This window comes from Numenius arquata, chromosome 12, assembly GCF_964106895.1.
Source record: "Numenius arquata chromosome 12, bNumArq3.hap1.1, whole genome shotgun sequence".
Classification (NCBI taxonomy): domain Eukaryota; kingdom Metazoa; phylum Chordata; class Aves; order Charadriiformes; family Scolopacidae; genus Numenius; species Numenius arquata.
This window is the reverse complement of record NC_133587.1, coordinates 28,319,735-28,341,535: the sequence shown is the minus strand read 5'-3', so window position 1 is coordinate 28,341,535 and position 21,801 is coordinate 28,319,735. Positions and strand designations below refer to the sequence as shown.

General features: G+C 49.3%; 1 protein-coding gene across 1 annotated transcript; it reads right to left on the bottom strand.

Moving 5' to 3' along the window:
* Positions 1-320: 320 nt before the first annotated feature.
* BAMBI (BMP and activin membrane bound inhibitor) lies at positions 321-4,606 on the bottom strand. Its single transcript, XM_074157459.1, has 3 exons — positions 4,531-4,606; positions 1,176-1,466; positions 321-739 (listed from the first exon to the last, which is right to left on the bottom strand). The coding sequence occupies exons 1-3, from the start codon at positions 4,604-4,606 to the stop codon at positions 321-323; spliced, it is 786 nt and encodes a 261-aa protein (XP_074013560.1).
* Positions 4,607-21,801: the final 17,195 nt, after the last annotated feature.

Genomic DNA, 21,801 nt, shown 5'->3' with positions numbered 1-21,801 from the left:
TTGCATACAGTTTATTATAATAACTCAGTTCTCAGCTCCCTACAGTTCAGATAACCCTGGTGACAGTGTTTACAACTTCTAATTTTTGCTTTCATAACTTTAAAGCAAACAATACATTTGAGTGTATTTTACTCTGTGCAAATAAGACAACTTTTGGAATCCTTCAGAAGAAATATCCAAGATTGTTTGCAGAGGTCCTTTGTTTCTCAAAGATGATTTATGAGAGTTTTTGTTTTAAGATAAAGTGCTCCTGTCCAGCAGAACCCAAAGGCCTTCAAGAGTTCAGAGAGTAAGTTTAGCTCAGATTAAAAAATAATTGGTCATACAAATTCCAGCTTCCCATGTCCGCTGTACATTCCCCAGTGGACTAGCGAAAGAATTTTATCATTGCTGAGGTCTGAATGTCTCATTTTATCACAGGTCATGCAGCAGTTCTCGTGACCAGTCACAGGCACCATGCATTCCAAGTCCAATTTTGCCACCTGCCCTTTTTTCGAATGATGTCCATGAAAACTATAGTGCAAACGGGAGAGCATTTGCTGTCGTTGATCTTGCAGTCTCTTATTTTCACTCCTGAGCATCCGCAAGGCCAGCATGATAAGAAGCACCAAGATTAGCCCACCAGCTATAGGAACAGCAATTACAGCTGCCCTGAACCATAACTCTTTTGAAGAGGTCAATTCCTGCACCTTGGTGATGAGATTCCTGCTGCTATCGTGTTGGTATCTGCTCCCTTGTCCTGCAAAGGGGAAAGACATGAAGCTTAGTTCAGTATCAAGAACTGGTTTATATATAAGCAACTCCCTTGAATGCCACACTGACAAGTTTAAGGAGCCACAGCTACACACTCTGCAGTATCTACAGAAACTACTCCTGAAGTTAAAGGTGAGTTTCTAAGGCTGTTGATAACATGGAGTTTCTTACCCTGCTAGCTGATTTAACTAGGAATGCCACTGCTTCCTAGAAGCAACATTAAGTTGACAAGACAGACCTCCAATATTAATGCAGACAAAAAAACTACTCAGCTGAGATGCTCCCCTGCATCCATCCATCCGCTTCTCCCTCTGGTGTCTCTACTTACATTAACAACTAGATCAATAGCAGACACATAAAGTCTCAACTGTCACCAGCCTGACAGCCAGAAGACAGATTTCACTGAAGCTTCCTTGTCCTACCTGAAGTCTCACCCCTGGAAGGAGACAAAACATCATGCAGTCCTCTGTAATTGCACATATCTTCATGACAGCATTCCAAGGTGGACATGATGGTGGTGCCAGAGTGGTTTTGTGCTTGTTTGGCTTGGCAGATATCAGCTGTGCTTGCTATAGAGTCCAAACAGCCATGAGTAAGTGGAGAATGTGTATTCTGAGGATCAAGCAGTCTGGAGAAGCAGGCGCTAAGCTCAGATTTGCACATATAGCCAGTTGCAACACAGTGTGCAGCATCACAGTAGCATCTGATTTCACCTAAAAAAAACCCAAAAATTATGCAAGAAAGGTAAGAATTTGGTCCTTTAAGGACACCTCACTAGGTACCTTTATTTGCCACAAGCACTACACAACCAGACTCGGTGCCAGTTTTGGGGTATTCCTCTAGGCTGTAAGTCCCTGAGAGCAGGGGTTGTTTCCTTCCCATCACTGTACAGTGCCTACCTCCTTGTAACCTTAATCCCTGCAAATGCCTTGGGGCACTTGTTTTAATTACTAGTACTATAGTCCTTTGAATTAAAGCAAGAACATTTCACTAAAACAGGGACTGGGGGAGGGTGGGCGAGGAAGGTCACAGTGGCTTTTTTTTCCCCAAAGTAAATAACTAACAAGACCATTTTATAGCTACTTCCACTCGCGGTCAGCAGTTGCATTAAACCACATTTAAAATGAAATCCCAGTTTTAAAAGGAATAGGACTGAAGGCTTGTATAAGGAAGTGACATCTACGTTTTGAACCATTACCACAGGAACAGCATTCTATTTCTATAAAGGTAACGCTTCTTTTAACTGGGAATAAGCACACAACAAAAATACTAGGTTTAAATATTTGTGTGACAAATGAAGAAAAAAAAAAAATCGGAACTGCTGAATTTATTACCTCTCAATACTGTGCCAAAATTTAAAAGGTTTAACTAACACCTTATAAAGCTATTAGCTAGAACCATTACCATCTAAGTCTCCCAGTCAGGAAGGTTTTTACTGTGTGAAACTGGGCAACTATTTGTAACTTCTCCAGAAAGAAAGAAATTCTTTAAGTATCCATTCACGCAAAAAGGCTTTTTTTTAAAAAAAAAAAAAACAACACGGTATTATAAAACAGAAGTAGTGCAGTTTATAATTAATCTGTTCGCCAGAGTCAATGTCTCTCAACTCAAATGTAAAGTTATTAAATGGGGTGAAATTGCAAGGCTAAAAGCTCCCCCTTGCCCCTCCCCAATTCTGCTTGCAATCTAACATGCGGTCAAAAGGGGAAACACTTAGACTGAAAATCCTCTACTGGCTCTATGAAAAATCTCTCAGGAAACCTCAAAAATTTCTGAAGGAAGCGATAAAAAAGTTCCCTTCATAAAACTCTTCATTTTGTGCTCTCCAAACTGCTCTGGTACGAATTATATGCATCCTGCGCTGTAGGGAAAACTTACTCTTTCGAGGCAAGTTGCAACTCAAACATAATTCAATGTGCCATCAATCCAAGGTGTAGAAGGAAGCCAGATTTTGGAGCCATCCTTAAAAGAGTGGACTTAAAACTACTTCTGGTGTACCTGGTGTACTTGCCATCATAGCGGCACCACAACTTTCAAAGTCAGCTGAATTGTCCGAGGTCTTCCTTCTACAGACTGCACTCCAAAAATCAGTCTTAAGGCTTCCCTGCTGTCACCCCTTCTTATGATGCTTCCTCCCACCCCCATACCTAAGAAGTATTCTGAAAGATATTAAAAGTCATCCTAACCAAGTCAGCTTCCCCTCTTCAGCCTACCTTAATACTTTCCCCAAAATGCTACTGCAGGCTCCAGGCCTTGAAGCTCCCGCTGCTCTTAAAGAGCTCGGCTTAATAGAAGCCAAATGGAGTGTCTCACTGTCTCCAGTCCAATTCCCTTGGGCTTTTAGGCCAAGTAACCTAATTTTTCGTTAATTCACACACACTGTCATCCAGCATGCTATAAAAAAAAAGACTCAATCATTTTCTAAGCATTCTATGTGAGGTCTTCCCCCCACGCCTCTCTGAAAAAATGATTTTCATCATTTTCTCAGTGTATGAGAATTAAAAATAATATGCAAACAAGGAACATCACCAGAGCCGACGGTCGTTTCGTGAGTCTCAGCACAACACGGAAAGAAAGTGAAACAATAGACATACTTCCATTTTAACTGTTTGTACAATCCTACTTAAAAATCTACATTTTATTGACCTAAGACAATTTTATAAACAAGATCTGACAGGCTAGTCATCAGGTTAATTCAACTGCTTTTTAATTGAAGCCACGTTTTCAGTGAAACAGAATGGACTTTGTATTACTGTATTAAAACTGTATTTCTGTCAATTCATAAAGTTTCTTCCTGTGCTATGCAAAAGGCCAGAAAGGCTATTTAGTATTTTGAAACAGTGAACAATGCCCTTCTGTTCCCTCCTCTTTCTTGTTACTGTATGTAGCTATTAAAGAAAAATGTCTGCTTTTAGTCAAGATGGCTACAGGAGAGACTGCAGGCTTCTCTTAAAAGCTTTTGAAGTCAACAGCAGCCAGAAGTCTGTGATCCCCTAATTATATCATTATCAGGCACATAGTTTCAGTATCTGCGACTTCACATCACTCAGTCACTCCCTGTTCTGCCCGCTTTGATGGGGCCAGCAGGCTCCCCCCTGCACGCTGCAAGGGCTGTTATTTAGGGCTAATTACAGCCTTCCTTCCAAAATAAATAAATACCGTCGCACACCATCACCGCGCTAACTTATCCTTTACCCTCCTCCCCGGAGCACGGCGATTACAAGCCGCCAGAGGGTCGCCGCTGCCCCGGGAGGGCGCTCCCCGGGCGGCTGACAGGGCAGGGCTCGCCCGGGGCCGGGCCGCCGCCCCCGCTTTGACAACGGCAGGCTCGGACCGACCCACACCGGCGGCCAGGTGGGACGGGACAGGGCGGGGCGGGAGGGCGCAGACCCGGCGGCTCCCCGCCGCCCGCCAGGGAAGGCTCAGCGAGGGGCTCCCGCCGCGACCCGCTCCCGCCGGACTCGCCCGGGGGGGCGGCCGCGGCGCCCGCCCCGCCGCCGACCGAACGGCTCCCTCGGGCCCTGCTCCCCTCAGGTCCCCCGCGCCCTGTCTCCCTCAGGTGCCGAGTCCCCTCAGGCGGCCCGCTTCCTCAGGAGCGGCTCCCCTCAGGCCACGGGTCCCCTTTCCTCAGGAGCGGCTCCCCTCAGGCCACGGGTCACCTCAGACCCCAGGTCCCCTTTCCTCAGGAGCGGCTCCGCGCAGGAGCCCCCGGCCCCCCTTAGAGCCCGGCTCCCCTCAGGCGCCCCCGGCCCCCCTCAGAGCCCGCCGCGGCCTCACCTCTGGTGAGCAGGACGGCCATGGCGCACAGCTCCAGTTGCAGCCAGATGAAGATGTAGCTGGAATGGCGATCCATTTACCCGCCGGCGCGGCGCCGCTCGCCACAGCCCGCAGCGCAGGCACGGCTGAGACGCCGCCGCCCGCCCCTGCCTCGCCGGAACGCCGAGAAGCCGCTCGCCCGCGGGCAGAACCGTTGCGCGGCCACCGCTGCGGCGGGCGGGTGGATGAGGGACGGCTGCCGCTCTCCGCCTTCTCCTCACTCCTCCGCGACGGCCCCGTCCCGTAGCGCAGCAGAGAGTGCAGCGGCGAACACACCGCTGCCCGACGGGCGCTGCCTCACTGACACGGCGGCAGCGCCTCCCGCCCCGTAAATACCGCCGGTGCCGGGCGCTCCCCACCCCGCCCCCTTGCCCCGCCCCGCCCCATCCCATTGGCTGCACCTCTCGGAGGAGGGCGGGGTCCGCCCCGCCCCTGCCCGGCCCCGCCCCGGCGGCGGCGGCGGCGCGCTCGGCCCCGCGGCGCGACGGGCGCTCCCGCCCGCGGCGCCCCCGGGCGGCGGCGGCGGCTGCGGGCGGTCCGGCGGGGCGGGCCGTTAACCCCGCTTAATTCAATGATGGGCACTAAGTGCGCGGGCCCGGGCTCCCCGGGGCTCCGCTGTGACAGCGCTCGGTGACGGCACGGAGCGCCCTCGCTCGCCGCCTTAGTTTCGGGGCTCCCCGGGGCCGGGGCGGGGCTCCCGCGAAATAATCCCCTTCGGAGCAAGCAAATGCGACGGCTCTGGCTGCGAGCTTGGCGGAGCCGTGTTTAATGAATACATAAACCCCTCGCCTTCTGATGAAAGGCTGAGCCCCAACGAGAGGAGGCCGAGCCCTCCCCGTCTGCGCTCCCTGCCCCGCGCCCGCGGCGCTGCCACCGGGCCCCCGGCGCCCGGTTCCTGCCGGCCCTCCCCCTGCTTGTCTGCTCCCGACACTCAGGGCTACAGGAGGATGCGAAAGCGTTGCAACACCTGGCATGCCAGAAGTCTCACTGCAGCCGGGTCTCTTGGTTTTATGCCAAGGTTATGAAAAACCTACGTTTGGGCTTGATGCGGCGCAGAGGTGCCAGGGTAACACCAGGGTGCGGGTGAATCATAGAATCATAGGATGGTTAGAGTTGGAAGGGACCTTAAAAATCATCGAGTTCCAACCCCCCTGCCACGGGCAGAGACACCTCCACTAGAGCAGGTTGCTCAAAGCCCCATCCAGCCTGGCCTTAAACACTTCCAGGGATGGGGCATCCACAACTTCCCTGGGCAACCTGTTCCAGTGCTTCACCACCCTCACAGTAAAGAATTTCTTTCTGGTATCTAATCTAAATCTCCCCTCTTCCAATTTAAAACTGTTACCCCTTGTCCTGTCACTACATCTCCTGACAAAGAGTCCTTCTCCGGCTCTCCTGTAGGCTCCCTTCAGATATTGGAAGGCTGCTATGAGGTCTCCCTGGAGCCTTCTCTTCTCCAGGCTGGAGAACCCCAGCTCTCTCAGTCTGTCCTCACAGGGAAGGTGTTCCATCCCTCTGATCATCTTCGTGGCCCTCCGCTGGACCCGTTCCAACAGATCCATGTCCTTCCTGTGTACTGTGAAGTCTCCAACCCCATGGGTCCAGGCCATCCTCACAGCCCGGGATGCTCCATGGAGCTCGGGGGGCTTCTGTGCCTCCCACTCTGTCCCCCAGGGTCTTCCACGACCCACGCAGCAACAGCAGGTCCGTGGGTCAGAGCTGTTAGCAAATACACCCCGAGGTAACTGTTCTTCCAACATTTCCTTTCGAAAAACAGCTGTTGGGAGTGGAAGCACGAGGTGATGCTCCACCACCGGGCTCTGACACAGCTCCTGTGGGTCATGTTTAGCTTGAACCGTTTTTCTTCATGTCTTGGTCCTGAAAACAATGTGCCCCATAGTTAAAATTTCTTTGCTAACTTAGTTTTCTCCTTTCTTTTCTCATTACATTTTATAAGCCTTGATTTCTACAGCATTTGAACACCGACTGTTTCCCATTTATAGGCAAAATGCTTTAAATAATTTGGGTCTGCAGCTAGTATTAAAGCTGTTGGATGATGTGTAGATAATAAGTTAATAGCAAAACCGACTTTAGGATTTTAATTTGAAATGTTTTGTGAGTCTTTAAAGACGTTTTCGATTCAGGACATAATACCTTGTGACAGAGACAGTCCTCCCTGAAAGAGAAAGGAGGAAATATGAAATCTGAGATTGAGATAACGCCAGTTTACTTTGGCAGAGAGGAACAGACTGGATCTCGAGCTAATTAGTGCTGATGCCATCACAGGTTATAATGGTTTTACTGCGAGTCTTGCGATTTGCATATGTATAAGATAGATACACGTGTGCTACACCGCAGTCTTTACACTTATGTTATACATATTTGCACTCCACCACAAAGTAATTTTCTAATTCTTGTTTCTGTTTAGAAATTACAAAAACAGCGAGATCAGCCAAGCCATATCTCCCACTCTGGCACCAGCTATCAGACACTCATTTGCAAACATATGAAAATATCATTCATTATAACTTAGAATCATTACAGCAACATGTGCAATTTTGTTTCTTCTGTTCCTACCGCTGGTGACAAGCGCATTTAGCAGATCTCCTTTGTTACATGCGATACCGACAGACTGGAAATGGCTTTTATTCGTGGAGCCACATTACTGCACTAAGTAACTTGAGAGACTCCCTGAATATTATAAACATCCTGGCCGAGGGAGCATGGACAGACTAACCAGAAGGCAATGTGCTCAAGATCAGTTTTGAGCAGCAAATTTCACTGACAGCTGTCAAGTTTGAATTGTGAGTTACAATTTACTGTAAAAAAATTGCTAATTCAGTCCGCCACAGGCGTGCCTGAAGTACCACAAGTGACAGAGGGGTGGCAGGGATTTCTCCTCAGCCTTCCTTTCCTCCAAAGCAACTGCTTTAAAGACCCTTTGGGGAACCTGAGGATCAAGCCAGGGTGCCAGGAGGGTTTGACTGACTGACTGTGTCTCCTCGCTCACTGGTACTCTGCTCAGGGAGCTGCGCAAGGATTGCGTGGGGTCCTCCGACAGACCATAACATAAACAAAATAATTCAGCTTCTGCAGCGCTAATTTGCTTTTGTTTTAGAGGCAAGAGCAAACAGAGCCAGATTGGCCTGGAAAAAAAAAAAAAAGGGACAGGAGACAGATCCAGCACAAAGCAATAATAACAATATGTTCTGCAACCAGAAGGAATGTGTTATAATGACTACGAGGAACCATCAAGGAAAGCATCAGGAGCCTAAGGCTGCATGACGTGTCTCCAGCAGCCATGGGAGAGCAGCCTGGAGCCTCCACTGGTATGGACTGCACAGCCCCACAGAGCACAGGGCTGCTCCCTCCCACCAGATACGGCAAAGCCCTTTGAAACCAACACGAACAAAGGACCTGGTTGCAAAATCAGCCTCTGGGCACCTCAGGGAAAGGGACTGTTTTGGGAAGCGTCTCACAGGAGCACGTTCCCCTCTGCATCAGCTCAAGATTGTGTCACAGATGCAAAACTTTATCTTTAAGAAGATGAAATTCCCAACCAAAAGAAGAGATCCATCCAAAGAGGCTTCGCAGGCCACTCAAATGCTGGTTTACTTCATTTCACAGGGCAATAGTTGAAGTACTAAGTTTCTGCCAGGAGGACTTAAGAACTGATGAATCCTTCTTAAAGCCTAATTCAAACAAGCATCTAAGGTCCTGAACTATTCCAGGGCCAGGCTTCTCCTACCAGGCGAGCAACTGCTCAGCGCAGGGCCTGCTTTCCCCTACCATCACACTCCAGAAAAGGCCTTCTATTTTCCACCAGGAGCACATGAGCCATGCAGCCAGGCAAGAGTCTCCCTCCCAATGTTAGCTAGTGAAATCCCTCCAAAGAAATCCCAAACCACATCCACCATCTTCTCCAGAAGCTCCATGTGCTCGAGAGCCTTGGCACAAGCATGAGAGGATGACTGGCATGAGGGGTTTAGGTCTTTCCTGGATCAAGGAGGAAAATAAAACAAGCCAAGACAGAGGCCAAGCTGGCAGCACTTTCTGAATACATTACTTTGAACAAGAGAAAAGCTCCTTTCTGACTCTGGGGGAAAAAAAAAACAGCATCATCCCTTTGTATTGCTTCTTTCATATGTTCCCTTTCTCTTTTTCACATGAATTGACATCAACGCCTGTCCCTGCTGCTCTTGCCTACGATGTATGTGCCATTAGCAGCAGCGTGGCTGCAAAACTGACTAAATGGAGTTGAAACCTCAGCCTGCAGGTGCCCCTGACTTAAGCGACTACCCCTAGAAAAATGTTTTGCAGTGAAAAGTAATTCCTTCTTCTGGTAGCTTTGAACATTATCACGAATTCCTCACCCTTCTATAAACTTGCCTGGCATGCTGGCAACTGGCCACCACTTCCCCCAGATGTTTGGATGTAACCCTTCATTCTACCTCTAACAACAACCATGTTAACCCAGTATTCTCTGCCTGTTTGAACCCTTCCACCAATCTCGTTCCCCATCCAAGAAAAAAATTTAGGCAAAAGAAATGGATAACAACTGCAGACTGGAAATCCATCCAAGTTCACCTTTATAGTCAGGGCATCACAGCAGCCCTGTCCTGGGGAAACCCACATTCCTCGGGGAGCTGAGGATTTGCATACTGCTGGATTTGCATGCTCATGCTGGCATTCGCCAGTGCTGCCACATAAGATGCTGATTTCACCAGCAAGGAAAGGTTAGCACTGCTACACTGCAGTCATTTCAAATAAGTGTCAAAAGCAGTGTTTGTGCACCATATCCATTCTTTTTTTGTACCTGGCAATTAGGATTTGGCTGGGAATTTCTCATTTGGAAATGATATGAGTAAAAAAAAACATTGGGACTGTTTAAAGCTTTGGAGCAATATTAATCAGAGTAGTATTTTTTGTTAACTGCTCAACGCTACGCAACAAACAACTTTCTTTTCCCAGTTATTTTGCTAGCATTTTGGATATGATACACACAAGCTAATTCTACTGAATTACCTTTATTTATGCTGATTATTGCCTTTAAAAAATAATTAAGGCTTAAGCTAGAGTAGCTATGCTCAACATAAAGCCCAGGGGGCAGGGAGCATAATATGACTCTACGCAATTTCTTTGGCTTCCCACTTCTGGGGCTGGCCATGAATTTATTGACTCAAGTAGCCATTTCAGGAGCTAAGACTACGCGGAGCCCAAAGCCTGGCTCCTTCCCCAGCCGCTCCCCTGTGACAGACAGGCTGCAGAGCCGGTTCCCACAGGTGAATAACTCCCAGGGAGCTTTATCCCCCGTAACTGGGGCAGTTCAAAGGGGCGGATGGAGGCCAGCACGCTACACGCCCGCTCACTTTCAGCAGCAGTTAGCATGTCCCCAGTGAAACTCGGTTACCTGCAAACTGGAGGAGGGGAGCTGCGTCCCAGAGATGCTCAGTGATACCTGTTCACATAAAATAAATAGGAAACAAGGCTAGTGTCTGCTTAGCAGCATCCACCTCTCCATGCATATGTGGTATATCATCCAGATGGCACCAATCTGCATCCCCCCCCAGATACAGGGCATGATAAAGAGACACTTTTTAAGGGGCCCAGAAAGTGAAGCATTTCCTGCCATGCTCATCAGTTTACTTCTTTTTTTTTTTTTTTTTTTTCATTTAAAACTAATCCTCCCTCCCCCAAACGAGCTGCACTCCTACTCCTCCGAATCAATAGGACGATTTGCATTTATCCTCCTGGAGGCATCGCTGCTAGGACCGGGGCCAGAGCGATCCAATCGATAGGGGGAAGCTGGAGCAAGGCTGGAAAAGAAGCAGCAGAGAGATTCCCCCAGGGAGAAATGCAAAACACTGGAGAGAGGCAACAATTATTGTAATTGAAGGTAATGAGGCCGAGGCGCCAGCTCCAGCTCTGCTTAACATCATTCAATACAAAGTGAGACACACATGAAGGAGACAGCCCGGGCCCGGCTTGCCCCGCCGCAGCCCAGCCCGGCTCCCTGCCTGCAGCCCGCAACCAGCCCTGCCCTTTGCCACAGCCTTATCTCCCGGCTCCAGCCTCCTCGGCTACAGCCCCCCTCCCCCCGCGCCTGCTGCACCACGGATGCTCCCGGGACGGGGCTGTCTCCTGTGCTGATAGCTCAACAGCCCTGGAGCTGATGCATCTGGGAGAGTCACTCTAGATATGACTGGTCTTGGGGTCACGGACTCCTCCTTTTCCTTTCCGTAGGGGACTCCGGCGTCTGAAGCATCTTCAGTATATTTATAGAATCATAGAATGCTTAGAGTTGGAAGGGACCTTAAAGATCATCGCGTTCCAACCCCCCTGTCTGGGCAGGGACACCTCCACTAGAGCAGGTTGCTCAAAGCCCCATCCAGCCTGGCCTTGAACACTTCCAGGGATGGGGCATCCACAACTTCCCTGGGCAACCTGTTCCAGTGTCTCACCATCCTCACAATAAAGAATTTCCTCCTAACATCTAATCTAAATCTCCCCTCTTCCAATTTAAAACTGTTACCCTTTGTCCTGTCACTACACTTCCTGACAAAGAGTCCCTCTCCAGCTCTCCTGCAGGCTCGCTTCAGATATTGGAAGGCTGCTATGAGGTCTCCCCGGAGCCTTCTCTTCTCCAGGCTGAACAACCCCAGCTCTCTCAGTTTGTCTTCGTAGGGGAGGTGCTCCATCCCTCTGATCATTTTCATGGCCCTCCGCTGGACCCGTTCCAACAGGTCCATGTCCTTCCTGTGTTGAGGACTCCAAAGCTGGACACAGTATTCCAGGTGGGGTCTCACGAGCACAGAGGGGTAGAATCACCTCCCGCAACCTGCTGGCCACGCTTCTCTTGATGCAGCCCAGGATGTGGTTGGCTTTCTGGGCTGCCAGTGCACATTGCCGGCTCATGTTGAGCTTCTCATCCACCATTTATCCATTTACCCTCACTGTGAGCTGAAAGTTCCGCACTGAGCACCAAATCACTTGGCCAAGGACAAATGTTGTGCCTGTCCCGTGGCAGGGCAACAAATTCAGCCCCGGCCCCTTAACCTTCAGCCCTCCCCTGCACACCCCCGCTTCTGCCATCACAGTCCATCTCCTCCACAGGTTCCCCGATGGGTGAGGAGAGCTGGGGGGTGCAGGCTCACCTGGAGAGGAGAGGGACGCTGGAGAGGAGCTGCTGCTTCCCTGTGCCTTTCCCCTGTGCCTCTGCCTGGCACGGTATAGCTGTTTCTGTCTCTCTAACGCTGGACCTGTCCTGCACGTTTGCCGATGTTGGAGCAGAGCTCACACCAGCTTTTGGCAGGGTCTTGAAAGGAGACACAACTGCGCTTCACCTTTGATCCCGTACATACAGAGATCCCCCTCGCGGCTTCAGTAGCCGGAGAGGGGGCGGGGGGGGTGCAGTAAGACACCAGCACCGTGACGGGCTTATTGAACCCTCCTTTAGATTAATGCAGCCGGGGCCGAAACGGTGGCACCGGAGTCAGGCAGCCGGTAAGGCGGCAGCAGCCCCGGGGCTGGGGGGGGGCGCGGCTGCGGGCGGCGGCTCCCCGGGCCGGCGGCTCCGGGCTCACCGCGGGCACGTCTTGCCCTCTGCTGGCAAAGCCACCCCTAGCAGGGAGGTGCCGGATCCCTCTCCTACAGCGCTAAAAGGTGCTAGGTAGCGCTGTCGCTGCTTTTGGAAGAGGAGGATGCAGCTGCCGTAAGTCACCCCGTTGCCAGAGTCGCTGGAGCCGCGCAGCAGCCGGTGGCACAGCGGGGCTCACACCAGCTCCTACCCCCAGCCTCAGGAGTTAACGTCCAGGATTCAGCCATCACCTTGTGAAACACCCACGTAAAGGTGTTACACGTCAGAATTCATAAACTGTACCTAAAAAGTCAGATCTGATTTATCAGGTGTCTAGAGATAAGGTATGGCAAATATTAGGAATATTTCTTTAGATATTCACTTTAGATCCCAAGCATGAGGAACCATTAGTTATGTCCCGACACAGCATAGCATGCACGCGGGAGAGGAGAGGTAGCACTGGAGCCATGACAAGGCCAGAAAAACCTGTAAATTGAATATTGCTGTAGCAGGAGAGAACATACAGTTCAAGTAACATTTATTACAGAAAGCTATAGTTTGGGTACAGGACATCTAGTTAAACAGTCACATAGGCCAGTCAAACCAGAGCCTGTTTTGAAAAACAGAGCCTGTTGCCTTTCTAAAGAAGCATCTCGGGCTCATATTTGCACAAGCAAGACAGACTGTCCACAGGGTCTGATCACAGCTGTCAGTTCCTTGAAGGATTTATACCCAGTCAAAACCTGGGATGCTCTGCAGGGGCTGGGGGCTACACGAGGCTGTTCTCTGCTCTTGCAAATAACTGTTGTCAGCAGCCCCTCCACAATGGCAGCTCTAAAAGCTTTTGATGCAGATAAAGAAACTCTCCAGTGATATGTTACTCAGTATTAGTCAATATTTATTGCTCAACCTCTATTTTCTGAGCCACATATTTCAGAGCCAAACGCCAGAGACGAGGCAGTCAATGCAAGTCAGGAAAGCCTATACACATTATAATAGACTGGAGTCTCGGCTACTTAAGTAGGCAGCACTCTGCCAGTTTATGCCAAGCTCCAGTTCTGACAGGCATTTGCAAATGCGATAGAAAAGGCTAAAGGCAGAGCTAGATCTCAGAGCGAGGACCGGCAGCTTCAAGAAGATGGATACGTATCTTAACAAGACCTTAATAATTCAGACCCAGAAAGCTGCTGTTTGAAAAACAAGTCAGCAGGACTTCTAAGCACAGACGTGCAATAAGAATAAAACCTTAATTCTTACTTTACCATGAAAAGCAGAAGGGACGTGAGGAGCTGTGGGTCAGTAAAGGCTGTGGACTAGCTTAAATTCTAGCAGCATGTGGAGGTGTGCTCTGGGCTGGCAAGGGGGCTGTGAAGGCAGACTGTGGAGGCTTCCCTCCTCTGGCTTTAGGACAGGATCAGTAACAACATCAGAGGCGGCTTGTAATTCTGATAACTGGAGGTCAGGAAAATTGTAAAAGGGGAAAATTACAGGGCAAAAGGAGCTGCAGTGAGCTTTGGCAGATATGCGGTAGAGTGGAAGCACTGAACACCCCAGGTGCTGGGCAGGGCAGCATCTGAAGACCCAGCCAGGGAGGGTGAAGATGGTCATATCCTCAGCTTTCTGCCAGCCCTCCCTGAGGCACTCTCACCCTTGTGGCTGGAGCTACAGAAGGAATCACCCATCCCTGCCATCCGCAGCCCAGCACGGAAGCACCCACGGGAGAGGTTTGGGTGCTGTCCTGCCCACCCTCCAATGGAGTGGATAATCTCAGTGTGTATCTCAGTGGGTAATTCTCAGAGAAGGACATAACAACTGTTCCAGTAACATCTTGAGATGCCACAAGGGTTCATGTGTAGGGGCACTGCAACATCAGAGGCAGATCAGGCAGAGGAAAGGATGGGTGGAGGGAAGCGGAGTGTTGGCCGAAAGTGATACCAAGTAGAACAGAAACTCAAATTCCTCACAGTATGGGGCTGAGAGGCAGCAAGGGGGCAGGGGAGATGAGGTGAGACAGCTGGTAATCCTGGAAGGGGGAAGAAATGTGGCCCCTGTGCTTTCATAACCACTAAAGGGAAGATCACAGGACATTAGAATTACACAGGACTAAAAATTAAGCCACAGGGTAAGAAAGCAGTCCTGATCATTCTGAGGGCATCCTTTATAACGCAAAGCATTATATAGCAGAACAGGACATTAAACTGAGGTCCTCCCCACTGGTAAAGGCTTGCAAGGCAGTAGTGAAACATAAATGCGGTGGAGGCGGGGAGCAGGTGGGTGCTGCCCAGAGCCCCATAGCCAGTGCTGCCCGGCAGTCACCGTCAAGCCTTGCCCACACACAGCCTCCAGCTTCACACCTCTCTGCTGCAGAACATGCCTGGTGCTTGCCGTCTGCGGGCTGCCAGGCTGCCATTGCCTCCCTCTGCCATACATCCAACATGATGCTCTTCCACTTTCTCGTGTTCACTGTTGTCACACATTTAGGGAGGGAACAGTTTTCCTTCACTTTTTTTTCCTCCTTTTTGTTCATAGACACAACAAAGTTATAAGAAGTAGGTAGTGAAAGCAGCTCTATGGCAGTCTGAGAGCCAAAGTGAACTGGGCTGTAAGGATGAAGCTCCTACCTACAAAAAGCAGTGAAGAGGCTGAATTATGGCCTTCAGCAAATACACCAGTCTGCCATAGACTGCGAACATGCTGGCCAACTGCTTTGTCTTATCTTCATTGCCTTTGATACTGATGGCAGCACTGTGCTGCCTGCGCCTGCTGCAGCCCTGTCTGCTGCACACCCCACACTCCAGACAGGACCATGTGCTCCAAGTGGCACATCTATGACCACCAGCTTTTTAAATCAATTCAATCAGAGTCAAATTCTCATTTTTATCTTCATTATCGGAGTCCTAATGAAACAAAACTGTATCAATCACTTTAAAGACACATTCAGCCTGATACTGTGTCTCTTTAGCTCTGCTTGGAGAGCCCATCAGGAAGACTGATAACACACAGAAGAATGTCCTTTTCCCTCCCAAGTGCAGATTTTAAACTCATTTTATTCTAACCATGGGAGTAACAGAAGGGTTGGTATTAGAAGCCAAATTAAGGGAAACAGCTGCTGAACACTTAGCGACTGGCTCGTAGCGTGGCAAAAGTCAGACACAATAATCTGCATTAGTTAGGATCCCTGTTGTTAGGTCTAGATAGTTGCATTTCTAAATAAATACAGGTTATATTCATCTGAGCTGCATTTGCATAAATAAAGCTGGACTCAAGCTCTGTGCCAATGGAAGATGGATCCTGTGAGCTGCTGTTTTCAGAGCAGGGGTGGCAGAGGAGAGCGCTGGCACCAGCTCTGCCCCCTGTGCCGCCCCCAACCGGCACCATTTCATTTGACTCAATCTCTTTGCCCTTCCTGAAACCCTCAGGTCAAAACAACATCGGTTAATTCATGATGCAAGTGCCAACTGAAACACTTCTATTTCCTGTAGCGGGAGGTGCCACTTGATTCAGCCCCCAGGAGCCTGGCACCACATATCTCAGCCTGCGCGCCCGGCAGCTCTGCCTGTCCCCCTTGCTGTGGCAGAAGTGGCACTCAGATGCCCAGGGTCACCTTGCAGGCACTAGGTGACATTTTTGTACCATTAAACCGAAAGGGGAGCTCAGTAGTACAGCGAAGGAGAGACAGAAACAGGGGAGAAGGAGACGGGAAGGTCACACATGAAGATGAGACCAATGCCAGTGCCAGCTGAAGATGCTCAGGAGTTGTGGGCGGGAGGATGGGCATCCAGCCAGGTGAGCCTTCCTCAGAGCACTGCACACCTCCTCCTCCTGCTGCTCCTGGGCAGTTAGCAGACCGTTCTACATTTCCCCCCTCCCGTGTTAAGTGATTTACTGTCCAACTACTCCTTCTCCCCTGGCCTTCCAGAGAAGTTGCTACCATTGTGCCTTCACCCTACCCCTTCGCTCTCTGCCTCCAGAGAAATACATCGAAAACGTGCACTGGGACTCTTGTGCCAGCTGTGAAGCTCTGTCATGTAAAGCTGCATGTGACACCATTTCAGGCCGCTTCCCTGTCACAGCGGGGCTACCAAACACACCACCCAGCACAGGCACACTGGGCAGCAGCAGGGCTCCAGGGCTTCACATGGCTCTGGGGCTGCTCTTTGCCCAGTGCCAGCCAGTGCTTGGGGTGAGGCTGGGTTATTCTGCCCACCCTCAGCAGAGGGGCCAGGGAAAGTGCTTTAAATATTGCAGCAGTGGCAAATGGCAAGGAGCTGAGAATAAAAGTGGGTATTTTACACCAGAATCATCACTCATGGTAGGAAAGCTTTCTCAAGGACTCCAGCACGCAGTGTCCTGTGAACGGTCGCGCTGATCTCTCCTGGATGCTTTTGCTGCAAAGCTAAGTCATCCTTTTTCCTCTCTCCTGAGCTCCAGCCTGGACTTTGTGAAGACTTGGTGCCGGAGGTGCTGCCAAGCAGCTACCCAGGAAAGAGGACAGCTCACAGACTAAAAGTTGACCTCAAGTGTCATTAGGGCTCCTGCTTATTGCAGCGTTTAGAGCCCACACAGCCAGTGCTGGCTGGTCGGAATCTCAGGTGCTACACGAAGCCATCAGTTTTCCTGGCTTTGAGCTGTTTTCCATTGCAGGGCACATTGCTGTGACTGAACTACCCACCCCCTTCCCTGTGCTGGGCTCCCAGGTAAATCTCTGTTCTTCACATATGGTCAGCACTGAAAGAGCTCGGGATCATCCCTACTGACATGATCTTCAGGCCTCTCCCCAAAAAGCCAAACTCTTTTGCATCTCCTCTTGCTCACACTATTTCCCCCTGTATTTACATATGAAGCTAGAAAGTAGCAATGGGAAGATGTATTAAGTGGTTGAATGAGGCAGAGAGGAGTGAAAACAGGCCAAAATGGAGAGGGGCCTGAAGATCTAGCAGGGAGGAAGGACGAGAGATGAGCCACCAGAGTGGAAAGCAGCGAGCAGATCCGAGCGCCAATGCCGCAGTGAGAAAAGCTGGCCCCGGCACCGTGCTGAAGGAACGAGGTGAGACGTGCCAGGAAAAAGGGATGCAGTAATGAAGGCTAAGGACACCCTGACTGACAGGCACTGGCACCGCCAAACATCCACATGTGAAAAATTGTCCTCGCAGTCCTCTCTACTAACTTGAGAAGGTGAGGAGCCCAGCTGGCACTGCAGAGGTGCTGGGGAGAACCGGGGGTGAGGGGTAGGTGCAAAGAGAGCACAAAGAGGCTGAGGTGCACCTGAAGTCCAAGGAGCAGATGTTTGACAGGAGGGTAGGAGCCTTCAGGGACATCCCCTGTGCAAGACAGCGCTGTCAGGATCTGTCTCTGCAGAAAGGGGCCCTCTGCATCCTTCTTGGCAACTCTGCAACAGCACTCATACGTTCGTTCCCAAAACATGATGCCTTGCTCCAAAACCAGATCATTATTTCCAGCATGCCAAGCTTAGGATTTTTCACTGTGCCCAGAAAACAAGTCTCCCCATGACCTATTCCATCTCTGACCATCCTGGATGAAAGTTTGGACATAGCTGGTTGAGTTTTTTTCCTTTCTGATTTCAATGATGTAATTGGGAAAGCACAAATGATGTGGCTTTTTCAGAAAGCATGCTCCTTCCCTCTTTGCTGGCACATCTGGAGCAGTCCTCCACACTATGTTTGTGTCAGAGATTTACTTCATTTGTGTTGAAAGGAGGGGTTGTCAAAAATCTGGAAATGGAAACTGTGCCAGGGTCCTACCTTAATCCTTAAAACTACACAGCTGCCTCAGACTCCCTCAGCACAGATTGCTTAAAAATGCAGTGGTATGCAATGACTTCCCACCAGCAACCAGCGGGGATTGGCAGATAATATGTCAGGAGATACTCTCTGCTTATAAAGCATGTTTTTTCCAGAAGATCCCCAAAGCCTAGTACAAAAAACAGCCAAAATTATTAATTCTCATGATATTTGATTAAAAGACCTGTGCCTTCTCATCCGTGGTGCAGGTGACAATCCTGAATAGAAACGCATATGCCAACTCTGAAGGAAGTGAAATAAATGGCAATTGGTTCTCTATAAATTGTGAAACACGTAATTCTGTCACCAGCCCCCCCAGCTCTTATCACAATATTAAACTTCGCTGGACCATTACCAAGAACAATCCTACAGCTGATTCAGAAAGCACAATAACTCGTTCACGAGCTTCTCAGTTCTTCCAACCTTAACAATTAAAACTGGGATTCTTCAGGGGAATTTAGTGGCACTAAGCTCCCATTTGCCGCAGAAACGCTCTTATGTATTACCAAAAGAGCGATGGTTACAAACCAGGTCTGAACGTGGCAGATGTGGGAAGCAGAGCAAGTTGTTGGCAAAAGCCATGCGGCACCTACAGCCAGAATGAGCTGGTGAATTTGCACACCCAGCAGTAACACTCATGAAAGTATCCCCGCTGGAAAAAGTCACACTTACTTCAAGCGATTGTTTTCCCTCAGCAGAAAACAGTACACTGTGGACAGTGTTGTACTGCAGGAGTCCAGTAGATCTCAATAAACAGACCTTTCTCTTCTCCTGGCTTTCCCTTGAACAGTGCCCTTAACAGAAAAGCGTTAGCAAATACTAGCCATATTCCTATGGAAATCATTAGATACCATCTTGTTTGACCCCTTAAGAACAGTGGAACAGAACAGAAATTAACCATATTTCTCAGTTCGGCTTCAGAAAGCATTCAGTTGTACAAAGTGCTGCCCTACCCAACGCTGGATTCCTGCTCCAGTACATTAAATAACATGCAAGACCTGTTTGGCATCCAAAATTGAAGCCATCGAGTTCTACAGATGTTGGAAGTTCATTTCTAATCATCCAGAAATGACAAGGAAAGAGCTGCAGGCAGCAATAAAGTATCCTGGCATCCATGATCACTTCAGAACCAAGGAAAAATAAAAGTAATGGTTAATTAAAAAAAACCCCAACAACATATTTGGGGCAGCTCTTCCCAGCTCTTTACTTACTGTATCTCATTATAAACAGCAACCCGAGTCTTCCTTGGTGTAGACTAAGCCTCTTATTCCTTGCACTACCTGCCAAGGACACAGAACACATTTTTCTTCTCACAACAGCCCTCTATATATTTGGAGATTTGCATATTGCATGTTCCCCTCTTCCCCCCTTAGGCTTCCCCTGGTTTTTTTAGGCCTCTCTGGCAGGTCACATTTGGAGATTGTTGTCCTTGTTCTCCTCCAGACTCCTTCCAAACTGCAGCCTACAAATACGGACATCAAGCTACACCTCAAGCCCTCTTTGCAGGATTTTGTGTATCTTGCAGACTGGAATATGGTTCATACCTCTGAATTCACTGGTTTTCTCCAACAGCAACACACTGGCATGTGTCCTGAGAAGCTCTCCATAGCTGAGAAGAAGCTGATCTCCCTGCTGCAAACACAGAGGCTACTCCAGAGGGTGTTCCTGAATAGTCTTGTAGGCTCGCTATGGCAGCCCAAATTTCTTTGTAGGAGGATTCTCCTCTGGCTAGAGAGGGATTTTGGGAAGACCGGCATCACTGAGCAGGCCATGTTTGACAGATACACCATCAGTGACCACATTCAGCTCATGATACACAGGATGGACTCTCAGACAACCTGCAATACACTTTCTGCGGACTGCTCCCCCAGCAGCTGCTCCCCAGCCGTGTTCCTGCCATGGGCTCTCCCGACTGAATGTGCACATTTGTTCTTTTCACTGATGAGTTTCATCCCATGTTTTTCCAGAAACCTGTATTTCACTTTCTGTACAACTCTGACCTTGTGAAAGAAGAGATCACATTGTAGCCAGCATCCCCCCTTACTGCTTTTTCTTTCGTTCATCCATGCTAGAACCACTTCTTTTGGTATTCTCAGCACTTTTTTTATTATTATTATTTAAAGGAATTACTGGTTCTGCTTAACTCCTTTTTACTTTAGGCTTCTTCCCTAAAATTACCTACTAATTCTGATTTTACTCAAGACTTTTGTCTTTAATTTGTTCTTCTCTTACTTTGTATTCCCAAACAGCGATACATTACCTTTTATCTTCACAGTCAGCCTGGTTTGTTCTACTGGTTAGACTCAAACCTAGAATTTCTTTTTTGATTACTTTTTTTTATATATAAAGAAGGTGGGGAAAAAATCCTTTTCCATCTCATTCATATAGGTAGGACTATACACATATATGTATGAAACTCATTATGGCAACAAATGCTGGAATTTCTCGCCACTCTGCATCCCACTCATCCTTTCCCAGCAGACGTGCAGATGATTATAGCCCTCCATGACCATCATGCTCCATGCTTTGGGTGACATTGCTAGTTGCTGAAAGGCAACCTGGTCCACCTGATTTTCCTGGCATGGCAGCTGCGTGTACAGCCGCAGCACTCCTTCTTCCCCCTTTCGTCATCACCAGCAGAGCCAGTAACCCCTGGGAAAACAGTGGAGGGGCTCCCACCCTTTGCTTCCTCTTTGGTGTAATAGCCACAAATTGCACAGAGGTTAAGGTGTGTGGTGTTTCCTTCCACACCAACGACGTTTGGTCGTCACTTTGTGTTCGGGCAACAATCTAGTCCATCTTCCCTAGTAAGGAGCAGGTACAACCACCAAAGCAGTGACTGCTTTCTCCTTGCAGAGCAGCGTTTCCTCTCTTATTAGTGATATTACTGCAAACCTCCAACTTCCTAGCTTTTGCCTTTGGAGGCCTCTACACATGCCTTGTGTGAGTCTTTGGAATGATGGACCTGTCTCCATCCGACCTTTCCTCACTCTGGCAGTCTGCTTCTACAGACATTTCCCCAGCACTGCTCCCCACGCTGGAAGATGGTGTTCTCCTCACCCTCACCAGCAGAAAAAAGTGAAGCTCAGCCCTTAGTGACCCAGGCCAGGACCCAGGCTGAAGCACGGCATGTTTGTGGTGACCGTGTGGACTTGGCCCTCACAGCTGCAGGTCGAGAGGGATCTCAGCTCCAGCAGCTCTGTGTTTCATTGTTCCTGCCCCACAGGCTGTGACCCAGCCATTAGCTGCATGAAACTCCCCCTTGTTGTCCCCCATTCACTCACAGCTGCTGGGGCTGAGGGTTCACAAACCCTCTCCAAGCCTGGCTGTGTCCCGCTGTCTTATTAGGTTGCAAAAAGAGGGCAGAGATGCTACCTCTCATTAAACAGATGCAGCTGGAGAAGCAGCAGCAGATGGCTCTGGCTGGAGGCATTTTATGGCTGTGCTGGGATTCCCTATAAACTCAGCTCAATCAGAGCGGTTTTGTCATGATCTGGAAAGACTAAAAGAGAGATGGTTTTAAAGCAGGTGAAGAGGAGGAGCACCAGAGCCACAACAAACCCCCCTTCACCTGTTTCTGAACAAGGGTATTGCTTCTGGCTGCCAGTGCAGCTTGTCCCACAACAGAAAAGGGGCTAACTGCACCAATCCTAGAGATCGGCTCTTTTCACGACAAGGTTGTCTTGTCAGAAAGAGAGCTGAGACTCACCTAGGTGAGCTGCTCTCTCCTTTAAGCAGGCACCTGCATATGAGTAAGAGAAGTCCAACATTTCAGAGAGACGTTTTTGTCCTCAGCATGCACCCTGTCAGTTTTGTTAGCTGTTAGCATGTGTGTTAGGCATTAAAAACACTAAC

Bases quoted from the DNA above. Each gene is read 5' to 3' on its own strand.
- BAMBI (XM_074157459.1), bottom strand. From the start codon at position 4,606: ATGGATCGCCATTCCAGCTACATCTTCATCTGGCTGCAACTGGAGCTG. The intron at 1,467-4,530 runs GTGAGGCCGCGG...GGTTTTTTTTAG, and splicing joins GGCCGTCCTGCTCACCAGAG to GTGAAATCAGATGCTACTGT. The intron at 740-1,175 runs GTAGGACAAGGA...TCCCCTTTGCAG, and splicing joins TTCCAGGGGTGAGACTTCAG to GACAAGGGAGCAGATACCAA.